Genomic DNA, 20,478 nt, shown 5'->3' on the forward strand with positions numbered 1-20,478 from the left:
AGAAATTGCAAAATATAGATTTCTCCTGGAACAAAATTAAAATGAGGAACTATCCTTCTACGTTAAAAGCACTTCTTTCCCTTGTCTCTGAGAAGGGAGGCTAACAGCTGATGAAACATTATGGCCATTGACTGGAAATGGGCAAGGTAAAAACCATGAATATCCAACTCCCAGCGGCCTCTCCGAGAGTAATGCACTCCATCCACAAGGAAACCTTCAGAGATGGACTTCAAGTGGGAGGTGCCAACATGGAGGCGTGCGAATGGTGCTGAACAACTGACCCCTGCAACCCAAAACCAATCCTACTCCCAGCGATCTAGCTAGTCTTTATGCCTATATTATATCACCTAGGACTTAGAGGCTTTTAAGTATTCACAACACCAACAAAAAATCCTCAGAAACAAATGCACACCCATGAGCTGTTATGAGAATGCCTCCATAGGGATTAATTGGAGGGCAAGGTCTTTCAAAACCAAGAAAGATTTTAAAATTCCTAGAATCTAATAGCACTGATTCACTGGAAATTTCCTCTGTTTTAAGCATACTGCTTAGCACCCCTCTCCTTTGCTAACTAGGCTTAAATGGCAATGTTTAAAACATTTAGCACAGGTCTGCATGAAGTAAGGTCTGTAAAAATTATAGTGATTTAAGGTTCAGAGTCACTGGACAGTAATTTGAAAAGGCAATAAACAAGAAGAGGATGTGTGTACATCTATGTCAAAAAGCATCACCCGAGATAGTAGGGTAAAGTTATTTTTCCAGTCTTGCCTTTTAGAAAAACCTGGATCTGAGGCCCCTGAAGGCCAAAACAAGGAAACAGAGTTACTCTGATTGTAGGCTGGGAGCTAAGGCTAACCACTCCACACTACAGATAAAGTTCCCTTGTGAAGTGATCCCCTGGAAGCGGATGGAGACCTAGAACTGAGTCCCAAGCATTTAAGCAGAGGAGGACAGCCTGCCCCGGAGGTAAAGGCTGAGAGCTGCCCTGAGGGAGGGAGCAGGAGGGCTCGGGCACTGGCTGCACTGGCATCTCACAGCACAACTGGGCTAAGTCTACAACTCAGGCTGCTAAAGCACAGAATCAGTTTGACATGTGTGAGGAGAAGAAATAAATGGGAGAATCATCATTGGATTAATCTAGTGGTACATAAACCTGAATGGGCATACAAATCTCTCAGGCACACCCTTACAATGCAGAGACTTAGGCCCCATCCTTAAATATTCTTATTGCACTGGTCTGAATAATGAAATATTCAGCCAAAGTTGGGAGTTCATCAAATTAAAAGTAGTTCAACAGATTAACCTCCAAAGTAAAATTTAATTATAGAAATTTATCAACTTATCTCACAAATTAGCATTGTGAAGGTGCTGGCATGGAAAAACTACATACATAAAATACAACCACACATTTTTGTACAATAAATAATATATGTAAATGTCTAAAAACATTTTAAAACATTAATTCAAAGTAAGTGACATACAGTTTTTTCAAAAATATATAAATGGCTTTTTGAAAAATTGAAATAAAATAAGTAAATGTGCTTTCAAAAATTTAAAATTTAAAAATTATATCTGATATTGATAGTATAAAGAAAATGACACTATATTTTTTTATTTCAGAAAATTCAAGTATTTTCATCATAATTGAAGGAATTACATGATCAATTGTCAGCATTATATTCCAAAATTTCCATTCATTTTTTTAAAAATGCAGTCATACACCTGAATGTCTTGAATTATATAAACATGTCCATTAGCAATTTAAGACTCACCAACACTTGTATCATGCTTTATCGAGGTCAACTACTAATAAAATAGATCATAAGATTATTTGGATTTTATGATGAGCTGGACTCTAAAAATCCATAAAAGAAACTAAAGTCTTCATTGTGCTAATTTGCTTTTGCATATTATTTAGAAAACGACTATTAAGGCTTTATTATAAGGGATCACACAAAAAATCCTATTGTGCACCATGCAAAATGGAAAAAATAATGCTTTACAAATAACGGTTGAATAACTAAGGGAATCATGGTTTTTCCTCTTATTATATACTTCTCAAATCAAAGCTGTTTTTCAGATTAAAGTTACATTACAGTTCGTGGAAAATGACAGCCTTAGTTTAAGAACTTAAACATCTTTATATTTTTTAAAAAAAGCAATCAATAACACATAGTTTTAAAAATGTTGCTTTGGGGAAGAGTACTGATTCATTATTTCGCTCTAACAGCTTTTCTTTGCTTGCTTTATATAAAAAATACATTGTCATTATGAGGACAGTTTTTGATTCAGGTCCAGTGCTCTTGTATCTCCATGAGTTTTGGCATCGTTTATCAGCACCTGTAGGAAATCACAAACAGGAACATTAGTATTTTGTTCATTAACAATATCTATATTTAGATTCATAGAAGCAAAATATGCCTAAGAGCAGCAGGCCATATTAAATTACACAAAAAATGTGATTGTATACAATCTTTCAGTCATTTTTGCTGAAACAAATTATTCAACCAGAGCAAACATCAGTGATAAGCACAATTTATTCAAATGCTTACTTCATATAAATGCCAACATTTTGATTGTTACCACTGTCAGCACTCTATAAAATTAAAGGTTATGTTTGGCAGCTTTGTTTACAATGCTGTCACCTCTAAATACTTAGCCCCCAAAGGCCATTTTATGAAAAAAACAAACAAACTGTACAAACGACATTGCTCTCCTTTAAAGCCACAGCTTAGGTTCTATCAAGAACCTTTCGATGATTTTCAGCAATTCCACAAAATAGACTTAATTTCAGTTGATCATTCTACTATTAACAGTTTTTGGTTGTTCATTTTCAAACAAATGAAGAGACTGAGATTTTGCTCTACTCGCAAGGCAGTAAGTTAGCTGGCCATGGCGTTACTCATGATTCAGCCAACAACATGAGCATCAACATATTTGCATCTGTTCTCCTTGCCCTCCAAGTCTCACGGGGGTGACCTGAATGGACATATAACTTCCCCCATACATTCTGTGGTGTGTGACAAGAGGGGAGCCCTAAGCCCAGGAGACTTGAGTCTTTTATAACAGGCAGTAAGCAGGCTTATCCTTTGCTCTGGAGGGAGACACATCTCTGTCTCCCAAGGCTGTCACTACACATACACCCTTGAAAAGATAGCCTGGAACAAAGGGCAGTCAGACCCTCAGCTGGTAGGATGTTTAGAAATGCAACAGACGCATGCATGGTGAACTGTCCCCCAAGATTTATACAAGTTCTTCCTTTCTGGTTTGCAATATGTTTGATTATAATGCCTTCATCCTAACATTGTTTTCATTAATATTTCTTTAATATTGTATGTTTCACTAAAATGCAAACAGTATTGCCTTAACCGGTTTGGCTCAGTAGATAAAGCTTCGGCCTGCGAACTCAAGGATCCCATTTCGATTCTGGTCAAGGGCATATACCTTGGTTGTGGGCACATCCCCGGTAGGGAGTGTGCAAGAGGCAGCTGAATCAATGTTTCTCTCTCATCGATGTTTCTAACTCTCTATCCCTCTCCTTTCCTCTCTGTAAAAAAAAAAAAATCAATAAAATATATATTTTAAATAAATAAATAAATAAATAAATGGCAAGTAGTATTTCAAATGCTGTAGATATTTTTATAAGCTTTTCGTTAATTTTTATTGTGTTTTAAAAATTGCTGGCTGAAGTTCTCAGAATCTGAATGCAATACATGTATGTATTATATAAACTATATTTTTAAAAAGAATTGTAGATATATGCATATGTTTACATATTTAGAGACCAGAGTCATCCCCTAAGAAGTAGAGTAGAAATTGTTCCATGCATTTTATAGAAAAAACAAGGTGTAGTAAAATAATTTTTCTAAATATATTCATACTACTAAATTTTGCTGCTTCTGAATGTATCTTGTCTACTTATTTGCTTCCACAGTAATGATCACAAGAAACACCACAACCAGCACCGAGCACAACTGTCTATCTTCTCTTCTGCTACATATCACATGAGGAGGATATACTTCCTACAGGTTAAATCAGTAGTTCTCAGACAGGGATAATTTCAGTTCAGGCATACTTGGCCTGTCTAGAAGACAATCTTGGTTGTCACAAGTTGGAAGGAGGAAAGAGGACAGTGCTTCTAGGATGCAATAGTTAGAGTGGTTAGGGATGCTGCCAAAATCCTACAATGCAGAGGACAGAAACCCTCGCCCCTCTTCCAACAAAAATCCATGATATATTCTGAGTAAAATCAGTGCCTTACATCAATGAGCTCGCCATCATTTTTGGCATGTAAGTGCCTCAGTAGGTACCAACGTGCAGTTGATACAATAGATTTGGGATAGCCAGGCTGATATACCAGTCTCTCCAAAAGTCGCCGTGTCTCTCTGGGGAAAAAGATATTCACATTTAGTCCAAAGCATATACATTAATAGAAAATATTTCATATACTAGTCTCTCACACACATTATCTTTTTATTCTTTTGCAGACCAGTTGCTAATTATGAATCTCTTATACTTATAACATAAAGTTAATAATGGTTAACATTTATACAGTGATTATTATATACTATGTACAGTATGTCTAATGTTTTACATATATGGTCTCATTTAATATTTATAACCTTATAAGGCAGATTGCTGTTATTATTCCCATTAAGGCTCATTCCAAATAGAATAAAGAAAAGATCACCATTTTCTGAGCACTTCTGAGTGTTCTACCTCTGATATTTTTTTTAAATAGGCAGAAGATAAATAAATTATACATAGTGTAGAGTGGAATAAGAAAAAATACTCAACCTCTATACTAGAGCCTAAATGTATACTATCAGGCTTTTAGTTTATGTTTTTCAGGATGTGTACAATGTGGGAACCCACATAACAACAGATTTACAGCTGTGTTCTAATTTTTTCTTTCCTAATTTACTATGACTCCAAAGACTTCTGTACTGGTAGAAGAAACAGTGGTAACTCAGAACTGCTGAACAGGAGGACTTCTAAGCAGCCCTGGTTTGAACCAGGAGCTAAAGAATTTGTCTTGAGGATGTTCTTACATAGAAACCACATAGTGAGCACACTGTTTTCGTAGACTGTATGTTTATCTGGGATGATTTTAGTGGCAATAAAAGTTATGAGAGGTACTAACAAAGATTACAAGGGAAAGGGGGTTAAGGCCCTTTAAGTAACCCACACTGAGCACAATCAAATCTAGCTTAAAACATTTTTGGTAAAATCAGTTATATAAAAATTGGCTATAAATAAATATTAATAAATGGTGATGAAATTGCTGATTAGCCTTATTTCTTGATTCTTCCTTCAATCCTATTCTGTGAGGTTCAATGTCTCTGCCATATATCTATATGCATTAAGCTCTATGTCTATACTTCCTATTCTGTGCCAATAGTGTATGCTTCTAAACCCATGGCTGCCTTGGGTTATGTGTGATATAGATTAGAGCTAGACACTATTCTTAGGATTTTGATTTTTTACAGAGAGGAAGAGAGAGGGATAGAGAGTTAGAAACATGGATGAGAGAGAAACATTGGTCAGCTGCCTCCTGCACACCCTCCACTGGGGATGTGCCTGCAACCAAGGTACATGCCCTTGACCAGAACTGAACCTGGGACCTTTCAGTCTGTAGGCCGACGCTCTATCCACTGAGCCAAACCGGTTTCGGCATTATTCTTAGGATTTTAAAACATTCTTGCCTGATTTATCATCCATATCACTTTGAAGTTTTTTCTTTTCTTTTAATATTACTGTTTCTTATTTTTAAAATATGTTTATTGATTTTTTAGAAAGAGAGGAAGGGTGAGAGATAGAGAGATGAAAATGTTGATAAGAGGAAAACATCGATCGGCTGCCTCCTACTGGAAAACTGGGCTTGTGCCTTGATAAGGAATCTTGGGAACCTCTTGGTTCATGGGTTGCCACTCAACCACTGAGCAACACTGGCTGGGCTAAGTAACTTTTTAAAACTTTATTTCGAACCCCATCCCCACCCTCCAATAAAAAGATTGTTACATTTTTTTAAATCTGAAAAACTTTTTGATTTTCTAGATATAAAATTCACATTATTTATGTCTCTGCGCCTTTTCAATATGTATTATCTTTTTCATGGTGTACTGCCTTACAAAACTTATCTCAATCAGCCTTGAACTTGGGTCTTTTCAGTTTTGTTTCTAGCATCCACATTACACAAGTGGCTCAACCTAAGACAGTAAAGAACAAATTCCCAGGCCTTCTTCACTTGAAATACTGTCATGCCAAATCTCATATTCTGTATGTGTGGACCGAACTATGTTTAAAAAACAAATGTAAAACTTATTTTCTCCCTTACTGGGTTACTAGAAACAGCCTTTCTAAAGTAGATGCAAATATATGAATAATGACAAAGTTGTTAAACTCATTCTAAATCTTTCTTTGCTTCCAGAAGGATTAAAAGAAATATTTCCAAGGGAAAAAAAGTTAACAAAGATTCTTCACACCTTGCCCCCATTTTGCGGTTGAACTGTAGCAAAGCTTGTAAAAGGATAGCCAGCGGACAAAAGCAAAGCTTCAAGGCCTCAGTTGTAGCTTCCTGAACCAAGGATGGCCAGTGATCATTTGAAATGTTGGCCTGTAAAAATATAAGACAAATATCAAATCAAAGCTTTTGACATGTTTATCTTAAAAGAATGCAATTCATCTCTAACTTATTGAATGCCTACTTGTCCAAGTTGCCGTGTAAATACTATCGGGAGCATAATTCTACAAAACGACTGAGATCTGATCCCTGCCCTTAAGGAGCCACATAACGGAGTAGAATGGAATAAAGGAAAGTTTCAACCAGGAGATATCACTTAAAAATGATAAAATAATTGTTAAGAGAAAATGCACTATTCTATTACATAGGTGAATAAAATCTATCACTTACTAAGCCTATGGTCAACAAATGCACGAAACTAAATTTAATAAGTGATAAATATAAAGTTCCACATTTCAAAAATTATATAAGGTGAGAGGAAAGACTGAAATGAAATACTTGAACACACTACTGAATTATGCAGGAAGAAAAATGCGTTTAAAAACTTTCATTAAAAACTCAAATTGTAATCAAGATTTCATAATTATAGGTAGCTAGAATACAGATTTTAATAAAGTTAAAATGAGTGAATGCATAATACATTTAAAAAACTAAATAATAAAAGAAGAGCAATAAACTTTGAGGGTAGTGCAGGCAATAGTAATTTGTGTAATTAAGGAAGAGGAAGCTATAAAGATAATGAATTTGAAAATAAAGAACAAGGTTGTGAGGCATCATCTATAAAGACAGAAGCAATGAGACTTTGTGTACACTTGACAAAATAAATAAATAAATAAATAAATAAATAAGTCAAAACCCACACTAATGTAATTATTCTGAATAATTTTTTTTTCAAAAAAAACCCACAAATCCACTGGCTGTTTTTATAATATACCCTATACATTCCAAGACTGTATATAAAGTATTCTGTAAAGTTAGCCCAAAGATTATTACATAAGGTATGCTAAGCAATATGATTGTACTTATTCTTGTCTCCCATTATGTCTTTAGAATTTATTATATAAGGAAGATTTTTCCTCTGTTCCTAGATATAAATTTCAGTAGGTCCCATAATTCCTGCAGTCATTTTTCTTACACTGATTTATAAATACGGTCTTAATTAGAATGTCCTCTTCCCTTTAATACTTCAATCTTCATTTACTAGTAAAGATAATATTTGCATCTCACTCCCATTTCCTCAGCACCCAGCTAGGATATGGTTACAGGCAGCAGTAGATTGCTTGTTCATCTTCCCAAAGCTCCCACCTTTTCTTGCTAATTGTGGTTTCAGGCCCATATACTAAAATACCAGAAGTCTGCATTTGACTGGTGTTACTGTAAGATGTTTAGCTCTCTAGGCCTAACAAATAATTAAAGCCTTGTCTCATCCAGACTTTCTTGGCTTTATCAGAGATTCCCAACTTCATGAGCAGTTTCTTACCTGCAGGACAGTTATGTAACCTCTAGGGCCCAGTGCAAAATAAAAAAGCAGGGCCTTTTGTTAAAAAATGATTAAGAATTTCAAGAAGGCAAGAGTAGAACATAAAAATTAAACCAAGTATGGAGCCCTGTGCAACCCCATGAAACAGTCCTGCTAATCTGAAGTTCCACTGACAGGTAAATGTATGTTATTCCACTTAATCTTTTCACATCTTTACAATCTGGAAACTTCTAGCTTCCTTTCTCCTGAGATCTCATCCCTCCTCTAGGTCGTCCTACTGGACAGGATCGACGAGAACTCCACTCTACTCTCATACTTGGCATCACTCATTCCTGGCTCTGAGAAAACTCCAGGCGTACAGCTGGTCCCATGCTGCTCCTTCACAGCCTCCTATACCTGGACATATACTCCTACCCACCTCTGAGATTCACTCACTGCCATTTCCTCTCTCCCAGAGCATGCAGTCACTTCCCAAAACCCTAGCAACTCTTTCTCTGCACTCCCACAGCAGATGGAGGGACATGGCTTCTGAGGAAGGTGTAAGATACCTGTCTGTGTGCTCTTAGACATGTGCCTCCAAAACCTCAAAGGCCAGACTTCAAAGCCTCCCTTTCTCTGACAACCCTTCCTTCCTTGTCTCAGTGGGCGTTTTTATCCTTGAAGCTGAAAAAGCCTGGGCCACACAAGCAGTTATAAGGAAGTGGGACGATTTAATGCTGCCGCTTGTTATTCGAGGGAGCCAAAGAGGTCTGCTAGTCTGGGATGCAGCCAGCACTCACCACGCTAAAGACATGAAGATATTTCTTCATGAAAGAAAAATAGATCAGATAATGATTCCCGCATGAATGACGGCCTATCTCCAGACTCTTGATATTGCAATAAACAAGCCATTCAAAGACAATTTGCACATGGAAATTAATGACTACATTGAAAATAGAATGGAGAGAAATCAGCGTGGAAACTTTGTGAAACCTAAACTGCAAGAAGTTGTGACTTGGGTGAAGAATTCATGGGAGAAAATCAGTGACAGTTGCATTGCAAATGCACTGCGAGCAGGCTACCTTGACAAGAAGTACTCATTTAAAGACAGTGCTATTGCTAAACATGAGAGATTTGGTCCACTGATTCTGAAAAAAAATGGAGTCACAAGAAATTCACCAGGAAATTCAGGAATTGGATTGTTATGATGATGTTCCAGATGATGACATGATTGTCACTGAATAAATGAGTAAATTCTTGATACTGTAGGATTCACAGTTTGTCTGGTTTGTATTGACAACTACCGTACTACCATCCCGTATACAGGTAATAAATTTCCTTTATTTTCATTTAACAATAAATGTGTACCATATTCTTCTTCATGGAAAAATAAGACATCCCCTGAAAATAGACCTAGCGCATCTTTGGGAGCAAAAATTAATATAAGACACTGTCTTACTTTTGGGGAAAAAGGGTGGGAACGCACTAGGATATCGTAATAGAAAACACTTTCACCTGAAAGAAAAATAAAAGAATCAATTTTCATGATCACAATTACAACATGGCCTTACCATGCAGACTTCTAATGCGAGCAGTGCTAGCCTCAACAGACTCGACAGCTTCCCACTCCAACTGCCCTGCTGGGATGCAACTTGCAGACTCTTCCTATAACACATCTCTGCGGCACCCATCATTCCTTGAGACTGATAGATGTGCGCCAACCACTGGGAAACAGAAAAAAGAAGCACCCAAAAGGTTGTGATATTCTACTTACAAGAAATTCAATAAAATTTGATGAAGCTGCGTTTTTTAAAATTATTGCTAAGTTTTGTGTCCCAAAACCAAAAATCCCAGGTTAAGAGAGGGAATAGCATTCAACAGGAAGAAATAACACTCCTACATTTGTATACACCTAATAATACAGAATTTATGAAACAAAAATTGACAGAAATAAAAGGAAAAATAGACAAATTCTTAATCATAGTTGGAGAATTGAACACACCTATCTCAACAATAATTTTTTTAAAAAGACAAAAATTAGTAAAGGTACAGAATATCCTATATAATAAAAGCCCAACATGCTAAATGTCCAACCGTTTGTTTGACTGGTCGCTATGGCGCACACTGACCTCCAGGGGTCAGACGCTCTGACCAGTAGATTAGGTTGCTGCAGGGGTCCAGCCAATCGGGACTGGGTGAGATGGGCTGGACATGCCCTGGAGCCCTCCCACAGTCCCTCCCCAGCTGGCCAACCTCCTGTGGTCCTTACCTGGCCAGCCGGCCCCATTAGGTCCAAATCAGGACTGGGCGAGATGGGTCCCTCCCTGACCCCAATCGTGCACCGGTGGGGTCCCTCGACCTAGCCTACACCCTCTTACAATCCAGGACCACTTGGGGGATTGTGGGAGAGCCAGTTTTGGCCTGATCACCACAGGGCAGGCTGAGGGACCCCACTGGTACATGAATCCATGCACCAGGCCTCTAGTTTAAATATAATGAACCAGCTTGATTAAATGCAATACTTAGAAGACTATATTCAGTAACTGCAGAATACATATTCTTTGCAAGAACCTTAAGAGAATGAAAAATTAAAAGGCAAACACTCTTATGAATAGAAGGACAAAAATTCTAAACAAACGTATTGACAAACGGACCCCAGCAATATGTAAAAGGAGCATACCTATACTTTATGATCCAAAAAGATGCATCCAAGAATGGACACAGCCAGTATTAATCAGAATAGCCAAAAGTTGGAAATAATCCAAATGTCAATAGTAAAAGGAATATATATTATAGTATATTCATAAAATGAAATTTAAAAAAAACCTATAGGCACATGAAACAACCAAATTAATTTCCTAAATATGATGTTGAATGAAAGTAACCATATACAAAAGAATGCTCCATTTATATGAAATTAAAAAACAGACAAAACTAGATAAAAGTGTTAGAATAGTAGGCCCTTTTCTTGCTTTGAAATGGGGGAGACCAAAAGTGAGGCATGGGAAAGGCGGGCAGGTTGATGGAAATGCTCTGTCTCTTGATATAGGTAGAACAGCCCTAGCCAGTTTGCTCAGTGAAGAGTGTCAGCCCATCGACTGAAGGGCCTTGGGTTTGATTCCAATCAAGGGCATGAACCTTGGTTTTAGGCTCAATCCCCTAGGGCCATGCTGGAGGCAACCAATCAATGTTTCTCTCTCACATAGAAGTTTCTCTCTCTTTTTCCCTTCCTTCCACTTGAAGTATTTTAAATATTGTTTACACTTCATTCTTTGTAAATTATATGATAATACACACACACTATCTCTTTATTTGACATGGTATTTTTACCTTTGAGAAAGAATATGAGTGAGATCATCAATATCCAGTTGACCTTAACTAAGGTATCTTAACTCTCATATGGCAAACTTACTCTAAGAGAAGAAAAGAAGCACCATTTTTCTTCAAGGATTAAAGAGGAGACTTAGGTAGCATAAAAAAATGCCATCTAATAAGGCACAAAATGCCATTAAATAAGCAGGGACATGAAAAAGTTCATATAACAAGAGATCAGAATACAAAACTATTGTAGTAAAATAAACTTCTATAAAATTTACATTAAAAAAGTCCTTTTGAAGCTTCCTCTCAGAGGGAAATGGAATCCATTGAATAAAGTAAGTTTGTGCTTTTTGTATTTTAAAATCAGTAAGAATAAAGCATATACTCATCACTGTGTATTTGTCATTGTGAATAACCAGAGCCAGCTAAAAGGGCAGACAATCTGTGGATCCAAACATCATTCCTGAAAATATTTCTAAAAGCACTAAATTAGCACTGAAATCTTGGACATGAGTGAATTGTAAAGTAGCTAAGGAAAGAGTACATATGCCCTCTAGAGGCAGAATTAAAGATCATTATAGTAACCTTATTATAAAAATGTTTGAAATACTTCTTTAATTCTCTTACATCAACCCCAAGGCAAAGATAGTATTTTCAGCATTATTTTAAATTAATAAAACTTATAACCAACAACTAAGAAAGCTTTAAAGTATTATAGCAATAGATCCAAAATTAGTATTCAACTTCTTTAGTTCCTTTAATCACAGCACCCTTTAAATCTTGAAAATGAGAGACTTATGGTGAGTTCAAAGGCAAGACAAGTAAAAATGGAGCATATCCCTGACCTCAGCTAATTCAGAGTATTTTAATTCAGTGCTCATTGTAAGAAAGGAGAGGCTGTACCTGCCATGCAGGAACGGAGGTTGAGTTGGACATAACAGCTTTGTGCAGCTCTTCAAGGACAGCATCCGGGAGAGGCTTCTGTGATTCCAGGAGTGGTTTACACTGCACTTGTCTCAAAAGTAAGATAACAGCTGGCTGGTCAGGGTTACTTTTTAAATTCTAAATGTAAACCCCAGACAAAAATACATAAAATAGGTTAAAATGTTAAATGTAATAGGCAATTAGGCTATTCCCCATGTTGGGGGTGGGAGGAGAATCTAAATTTGACCTTTTCTTACTAAAATTATAACCAACTGAAAAAGCAAAATAAACACTGAACATCTTGGGAATATCAAACTCTACATATAAATAATCTTTAAAATCAATAATGCTATTGTATTATTATAATATATAAGTAATGTATTATATATTTATGTTACCTTCACTTGGTTTATTTTCAGGTGATATTTTAAGAACTTTAAGTTCTGAATGTAAATGGCAGAACTAAGAATATATAAAATAAACAGTGAAGGCTAACACTATGCCTTACTGGAAGAAACAATCCTATGTAAAAAAAGAGGTGTAATTTTTGTCCTTCTTGAACCTCTAGGTATTCATTGCATGTCCTTCCTTCAGGCACAGACTTCATAACATTGGGAGTAAGAGAAATGACCCATTTACCAGGCATGTACATACATACATAAATGTATTGTACACATGTATATGTGTCTCCTTCCATATAGACATATGGAAGAAGTTAAAGAAAGTTCTCTACCCAAATCCTTCCACTGTTGCTTTAAATATTTCTTCTTTTATAGCTTGTATCTCAATAACATGTTTCTTTCTGTTTTTGTTTTTGTTTTGTTTTTTTACTAATGAGGTCATAGTCTTAAATATATTTATTTCTAAAATGTACTTTATTGTTTTTGTTTTTTTTAAGTAAGGTACTGAAACAACAAAATGACAGGAAAGGTTCATAAAAGTATCTCTTATTCTGTCAGATAGAGCATAGCCAACTGCCAATTTATGATTACTAAACTCGCACTATAAAATACTAACCTGTACTGAACAGAGATGGAATTTCTTAAGTAAAAGAGAAAGTTTATTACTCCGCTTTTCTAAGAATTCAAGGGCCAAAGAGATCTTCAAAGACCCATTCTTCTTCCTTTGAAAAATTTGTATTGCTCTTGTAAAAAAAATTCTAGTAAGACAACACAATCTCTCTGGGAAACATTTATGAAACATAATATTTTTAGGAAAAGTGATGCTTAAAACTCTCCTAACCCATTAAATTATTTCTGAGTAGATTTATAAAACTGATTTATTCACTCAGTAATTATTTATTGAGCCTTTACAATGTGCTAAGTAAGGTGCTAAGAATTTACTCACAGAGCCTATTATTCAGAAATGTAAAAACTATACTCTAAGCCCTAGTTTTTCCATTTGTAAAATTGGGGATAATTATAAATACCTTTGCCAAAGGATTGTTGTGAAATTCAAATACCAACTACTAAATGTAGTGACTGGCTTGTGGTAAATACTCAATAAATGTTGGGAGCTATCAATAATAAATGTTAGGGGCTATTATTATCATCACCACCTCCACCACCACCACCACCATCACCACCACTACTGTGTGCTCTTTACATGACATGCACTCTATCTGAAGTTATTTTCTAACTAGGATAAGAATCTATAAAACGCAATGCTCAATTTCATAACAATACCTTTGTGCAAAGGGCTTCAGCTTCTGATATTCTTCCTGTATCTACTAGACCAGTGACAGCTTGGGAGAGAGACCACTTTTCCAGAGATTCGTTGTAACTTTTGAAGAATTCTTTGTCTTTAACTATAAATAAAAAACGTCAGTGTTACGTTTTCTGCAATTTATCTATGTTCACAGAGAAGGAAATAGTTGCTAATAAGGATCACAATAAGACTTTGTTAGATAAGACCATACAGCCTTTAGTGTAGAACTAATTGTTCCACTACCTCTTGGAGACATTCTTTTGAGAACCATACTTTATCTTAAATTTATCATTACAAAATGCTGTTTTAAACTTACTTGAAGCAGAAACAGCAGATAACAGTGCCAAATACAAATCCATCCTTTTTGGCTGGGTGTTGTTCACTAGAGCCAGCTTATCATCAGCATAACAAGCTGCCATTAGCCCAGCCCAGATAGCAGGATCACCTAAACATAGGAAATAGTTAGAGGCCTTTTTAACATTAACATATTTCTAAAAAACTACCAAAAATGATAGTTTACAAGCACACACAAAAATTATTTTTATCTAGAAAAATTCCATTTTCTTAAAAGAAAATTAAATTATACTTATTTTCAGAAGATGCATTACTATATTCATCCTTCAACATTTGCCATTGTTATCAAACATGTCAGAAAATGAGAAATATCTTATTAAGCTTTTCTTCCAAGGCTAGTTCAGTTGCCTAGACTGCTATGCTACTGTGGAAAGGTCAATTATATTCACTTCAATTGAACAAGTCTCATACAAGCATGCAATTTCATCAATCAGTCCGTTCTAAAGGCTTGGTCATAAATAAAGCAAGGTAACAATTTCTCAGTTTTTAAGAAAAGTTTGAGCCAAAAGAAAAGCTCAAGGCAATTACAATTTACCTATGTTCTAACAGCCAAGCATGAAAGACGCTTTATCATTCCAAGGGAAACAATTTAGTATTATATATCTTTTCATTCATTTGATCTTTCTTCCTTCCTTCACATCTTGATAGAATCTTCATGGCATTAGGGGAAAGACTGACAGAAGCAGGTTAAAGAGGTAATAATACCTAGAAAGGGATTATGAGTATAACCTCCTCTTTGTAACAAAAGTAGCTGTGAAAAAAGAAGCTAGAAGAGGACTTGGAACTTAGGTTTTTAAAATTTGTTTTATTTTTATTTTTATTTTATAAAGAACATTTTGCAGTTCAATTCACTGGTTAATGTTTTAGTCTTGAGACTCTTGAAAAGCAAATAAATAATTTAAAATTTCCACAAGGGGATGCTAATTAACAATACAGGAATTTAAGCATATCTTTTAGCTTTAGTTTTGTATTTTTTCATATCTAACTGCCCCATTTAGCATGTTTCCTATCAAATGTCTGAAATCTGTATCTATTTCATTTATAGATTATTAGTATTACTGCTAATAGTACAAGAAACATTAGAAATCTTATACAGATCAAAAACTGTTGTAAAAAATTACTTATCTCCATATTACAAAATAATTTCTGTCTCAGATAACAACTACCTTCTTTAAAAAAAAAATTATTATCTAAGGTATTACAAATAGTAGTACCTATGTCTCTCCCTCTCCTCCAGCCTCTCCCCCCCTCCCCCCCCTCCGTAAGAGATCAAAGGAAGGACTTGTATGCATGCATACAAGCACAACCAACAGACTCAAGACACTGGGGGCGGGGGATGAGGGCAAGTAACTACCTTATTTTAAATAAGGTAAGACATATTCAAATTCCAGAATACTGAAATGGGGACCATTCCTTAGGATTTATAATGTGGCTGAGTATTAGTTTTGAGTTTAGGTCTAACATTGACAATTATGTGGCAGTTTTTCCTTTGGGACTCATTTTTCTATAAAAAAGGCAACTGAACATACTATCAGGTTTACAGTACTATCAGCTGAAGTGGACTCAATTTCTGAATATTGATTTACTAAGATACTGAAAAACAGAGTCCTTTAGGGCTTTCTAGTATTTAGATTTTGGTGGAGCAAATAGATATTAGTTGCTAGATATTTCTTCTATCATAAATCAAAAGAATTGCTGTTTTCATTAACTCTTTCATAGATAATCAGCAACTAAAATTCCCAAGGAAACAAATAATATAAATATTATATATTTTTAATATATAATTTGCTAAAAAATACCTCTTAATATCACAAAAGCAGTAATCTAGCAAAAAATCTGGATTTCCTTCCATTTAATTATAAATTCTTGGGATTATATTTAAAGTTCTGAAAAGATCCCTTGTATTTTTTTCACCTAAATATCTAATAAGAAGGTGGAGAGTTACTATATATAACTACAATTATATTCACTTTCATTGGACTCCAAGGATATATCTCAAACAGTACTCATCTTTATTACTCAGTCCCTATTTTAAGCACCTTATATGATGACTCTCCTTCCTTGGGTACATATTTCTCTAGGTAATATAGGAAAATCAGAAAACATCATTAGGGAGGATCTTATTTAGGCAATCTTACCTTTCTAAAGTTTATGCCATTTAATACAATCAAAGGCTAAAAGATCTTCTATAACTGTGGATCCACAGTAAAAATTACTGTGAGTAATTCTATCTAACACTTGCTTGATAACACCTCCAAAAATCAGAAATATACCCAATGTGTAATATAAATAAACTCAAATGTTTAGGATCTCCTTTCGTTCTGATTATTTCAAAAACAAACGACATAATAAACAATAAGATACTGGCCTGTTTATTTTATAAAAACCTCTGAAATATTAAATATTTGGAGTTTAGTTAGAATTTTTACAATGTATTATGAAGATAACATTGAACCTATTCTTTGTATAATTGCTTCCCATCAGTCCCTACCCAAAAGCAATAGCATTCTGATCTAATGACTGTTTGAAGTGCTCTAAGGCAATAAATTGTTTAATGCTACATTTCATATTAAAAATAACATATAAAAATATATCTCATAACCCTACACATTCTAGTCTTCTAGCGGTAGTGGAAGAATGCTGATGCAGTCCAATGCAGTTCCTTAGTACCTTTTGTGATAGATGGGGTGTTCATGGCACAGCTGGTTAGAACTTAGAGCTAGCGTGGGTGAGGTTAGCTAGCATTTTGGCATTTTAAACCACAGAAGATATACTTCCAATCTTCAAGGAGGTAACTACACATAAAATAACTAAATATATCAATTAAATAATTTATTAGCTATAAGTAAACCTTATTAAAGCCTGATAGAAAATGAAAATAATATTACCTCTTGAATATATATATAAAGCCCTAATATGCAAATAGACTGAACAGTGGAACAACCAAACAAGTGAACAATTGATCGCTATGATGTGACCTGACCACCGGGGGTGCACATGGAACATGGCAGGCATCAGCAGCAAGTGGCAGAGAACGGATCACGGCAGCTGTCAGCCATGGTGGGATGGTGGAGCAGGTGAGTGGTGGTGCCAGACCAAGGCGGGGCGCTGGTCGCTGTCATCGGGGTGAGCCTCTGGTGGTTACTGAAAATTCTTCACCCCTGCTGCCACGGTCCCGCCCTGCACTTGCACCTGCTGCTGGCACCAGCCCTACTGCACTCACTGCTCATACTGGCCCCAATTGCTTGGTGCTGTCAGCAGGTATGAGCAGTGGCTGCTGGCCCCAATCTCCCCTCAGGGCTTCTCCACCTCCCCTGCTCCTGAGAGATGATCATGGCCGGCAGCTGCCTCTCGCTCCTGCTGCAGGCGCTGCAGCCAGCAATCACACCTGCTGCCAGTGTCCGGCACCAGTCCCGATCACTCAACACCATCAGTGGATGTGAGTGGCAACTGCTGGCCCCAATCACCCCTGAGGGTTCTCCACCTCCCCCTGTTCCTGAGGGGTGATTGGGGCAGCGGCTGCTGCTTGCACCCACTGCTGGCACCAGCCCTAATTTCTCCATGCTGTCAGCAGGTGCCACTGCAGGGCGGACCGTGGGAGAGGTGGTGGCGGGTGCGGGGCTGCCAGCCAACAAGGGACCAAGGGCCATAGCAAGAGGGGCAGGGTGGGCGCACAGAGGATGAGCTGAAACCCATCCCTGTGCCCACCACCTCACAGCACAAAGTTCCTTTCAGGAACAAATTCGTGCACTGGGCCCCTAGTATAATTCAGATTTTTAAGAACAGATAATAAACCAACTTCAAGCAAACATTCTCTTGAGCCTGCTTCAATAATTGATTACCTCTTAGTTACCACTAGCCAAATGTAGATAGTTAAATATTTATATGCAAAATCTTCAAATATTTTCTTAAAATTTCCTTGTCTTATTTCATAAAAATAAAAACTTTGCTCCTATAAATCACAAAAGAAAGATGAATAGAATTCTAATTAATGAAGTGGGTTGTATTATATTCACCTGGGGAAAGGAGAGCTGCCTTCTGAATGGTCTTTAGTGCAATATTTTTTTCATCTTCTGCTGAACTGCTTCCCATAGCCAACTGATTTACTGCAGTGTACAGTAATGCCTTCTAACAAGAGAAAAGAAAGGTATAAACCAATTCTCTTCAAAGCTACCTGCATTCAATGTGACTAAAAGTATGATTTTATTAAATATAATGAAGAATTATTCTTTCAACAAATATATTATTTAGCAAGTACAACATTTCCTTTACTAGGACAAACTAACCTTTCCATGATTTGAGTCCACAATATGAGCCACATTTCCTGCTACAGCACCTCCCTATAATAAAAAAGAATTAATTTTTTAAATAAAACTGATAAAAATCTCTATTAAAGCATGTGAAAGGTTCGGTTTTATCGCATTCACAACTTCTAAACTCCTTAAGTATCAACTTATTATTACTGTTTTAAAAGACCAGTTTAATATTTTTATTTTAAAATTCCTTTTTTTTTTAAATATAATTATTTCAACTCTGCTCATTAAAGATCTAAAACTTATATGATTTTACACAGTACCAAATAAACATGCACATTTTCTAACAATATAAAAGACTGTAAAAGAAAGACTGAAAGAGAAAAAAAGAAAATGGGGGTGAGAGACCACAAAACCTATTATAAGATTAACTAACATGGTTTCTCCACAAAAATATAGTATTTTAAAAACGTCTATATTCCCTAGTAAAATGAATAAAGTTCAGAGAAATAAAGTTAATGAAGCTCATCACTGCTTCAATAATCAACTCAATACTAAAATGAGAAAAACATATGCAGCCAGGTCAGCATGGCTCAGTGGTTGAGAGTCCACCTATAAACCAGGAGGTTTCGGTTCAACTCCAGGTCAGGGCACATGCCCAGGTTGTGGGCTCTATCCCCAGTGCAAGGCATGCAAGAGGCAGCCAATTAATGATTCTCTCTCATCATTAATGTTTTTTTCTCTCTCTGTCCCTCACCTTTCCTCTCTGAAATCAATAAAAATACATTAAACAAACATATGCGTAATAGTTTTCATAAAGTTGATATGAAATCCTTCATTTTTAAAAATTCAGTTACATATTTTACCTGGAAAAAAATAAGGATGTTTCTTTTTAAGTCAGAAGTATACTATAATCTTCACTTAATATCAGAAGTGTGTAAGTGTATCAGAAATGTTTTTTTTAATATATTTATTAATTTTTTACAGAGAGGAAGGGAGAGGGATAGAGAGAAACATCGATGAGAGAGAAACATCAATCAGGTGCCTCCTACACACCCCCAACTGGGGATGTGCCTGCAACCAGGGTACGTGCCCTTGACCGAAATGGAACCTGGGTCCCTTCAGTCCACAGGCAGACACTCTATCCACTGAGCTAAACCAGTAAGGAACAGAAATATTTTTAAAACAGTATTTTAACACATAAAGAATGCTAAAACTAGCTGAAACTGGTTTGGCTCAGTGGATAGAGCATCAACTTGTGGACTGAAAGGTCCCAGGTTTGATTCCGGTCAAGGGCATGCACATTGGTTACGGGCACATCCCCGATGTGGGGTGTGCAGGAGGCTGCTGGTCGATGTATCTATCTCGTTGATGTTTCTAGCTTTCTATCCCTCTCCCTTCCTCTCTGTGAAAAATCAATAAAATATATTTTTTTAAAATGCTAAAACTAAACTTTTTAAAATGTCAACATAAAACAAATACAAGATGGATTAAAAACAAGAATGACAACACAGCAGAGGAGAGGATTCAGAAGTTATATTTGGGATTACACATTACCATAGCCACTAAATGTGATTTTGCACAAATTATTTAATCTCTATGTTTCAGTGTCCTCCTTTATACAATGGACATTCATTGGACCTACTTCATATGGTTGTTGGGATTCAATGACAAACTACATAAAAATGACTAGCACAGTAGCTGGAACATAATAACTAATTCCTTTTAGTGTCTAATAATGATGGTCTTCTGCCATTTGCAGATCCTAACAAATATGAATTTTCATTTTGAAGGACTCGTGGGACAAAAATTAAAGCCCAGTACTCACATAAAAAGGGGGAGTATTAGGAAACCTATATAAAACATAAGCTGAGATCCCTCAGATGAAGCTGGATCAGAAGTAAACCAGATTTCAAATGACACTGAAATCCAGGCACAGA

The 20,478-nt window shown here is 36.1% G+C and overlaps 1 protein-coding gene and 1 long non-coding RNA gene across 6 annotated transcripts in view; one reads left to right on the forward strand and one right to left on the reverse strand.

The window, feature by feature from the left end:
• The window catches only part of LOC311622019, a 1,104,806-nt gene extending 1,102,612 nt beyond the window's left edge, over nucleotides 1-2,194 (forward strand). The window contains exon 2 of the long non-coding RNA XR_014794932.1: nucleotides 1,200-2,194. This is a non-coding gene — a long non-coding RNA (uncharacterized lncRNA). The remainder of the gene's footprint in view (nucleotides 1-1,199) is intronic.
• The window catches only part of SKIC3 (SKI3 subunit of superkiller complex), a 68,265-nt gene continuing 49,085 nt past the window's right edge, over nucleotides 1,299-20,478 (reverse strand). For all 5 annotated transcript variants that reach the window (XM_084882626.1, XM_084882627.1, XM_084882629.1 and 2 more), the window contains 9 exons: nucleotides 18,572-18,625; nucleotides 18,302-18,413; nucleotides 14,248-14,376; nucleotides 13,910-14,031; nucleotides 12,204-12,362; nucleotides 9,554-9,706; nucleotides 6,486-6,616; nucleotides 4,262-4,385; nucleotides 1,299-2,340 (listed from right to left, as the gene is read on the reverse strand). In XM_084882626.1, the coding sequence (XP_084738752.1) occupies nucleotides 2,269-2,340; nucleotides 4,262-4,385; nucleotides 6,486-6,616; nucleotides 9,554-9,706; nucleotides 12,204-12,362; nucleotides 13,910-14,031; nucleotides 14,248-14,376; nucleotides 18,302-18,413; nucleotides 18,572-18,625 (1,056 nt within the window). In that variant the 3' untranslated portion in view covers nucleotides 1,299-2,268. The remainder of the gene's footprint in view (nucleotides 2,341-4,261; nucleotides 4,386-6,485; nucleotides 6,617-9,553; nucleotides 9,707-12,203; nucleotides 12,363-13,909; nucleotides 14,032-14,247; nucleotides 14,377-18,301; nucleotides 18,414-18,571; nucleotides 18,626-20,478) is intronic.

Source organism: Pipistrellus hanaki, assembly GCF_964339955.1.
Source record: "Pipistrellus hanaki genome assembly, chromosome: 4".
Classification (NCBI taxonomy): Eukaryota; Metazoa; Chordata; class Mammalia; order Chiroptera; family Vespertilionidae; genus Pipistrellus; species Pipistrellus hanaki.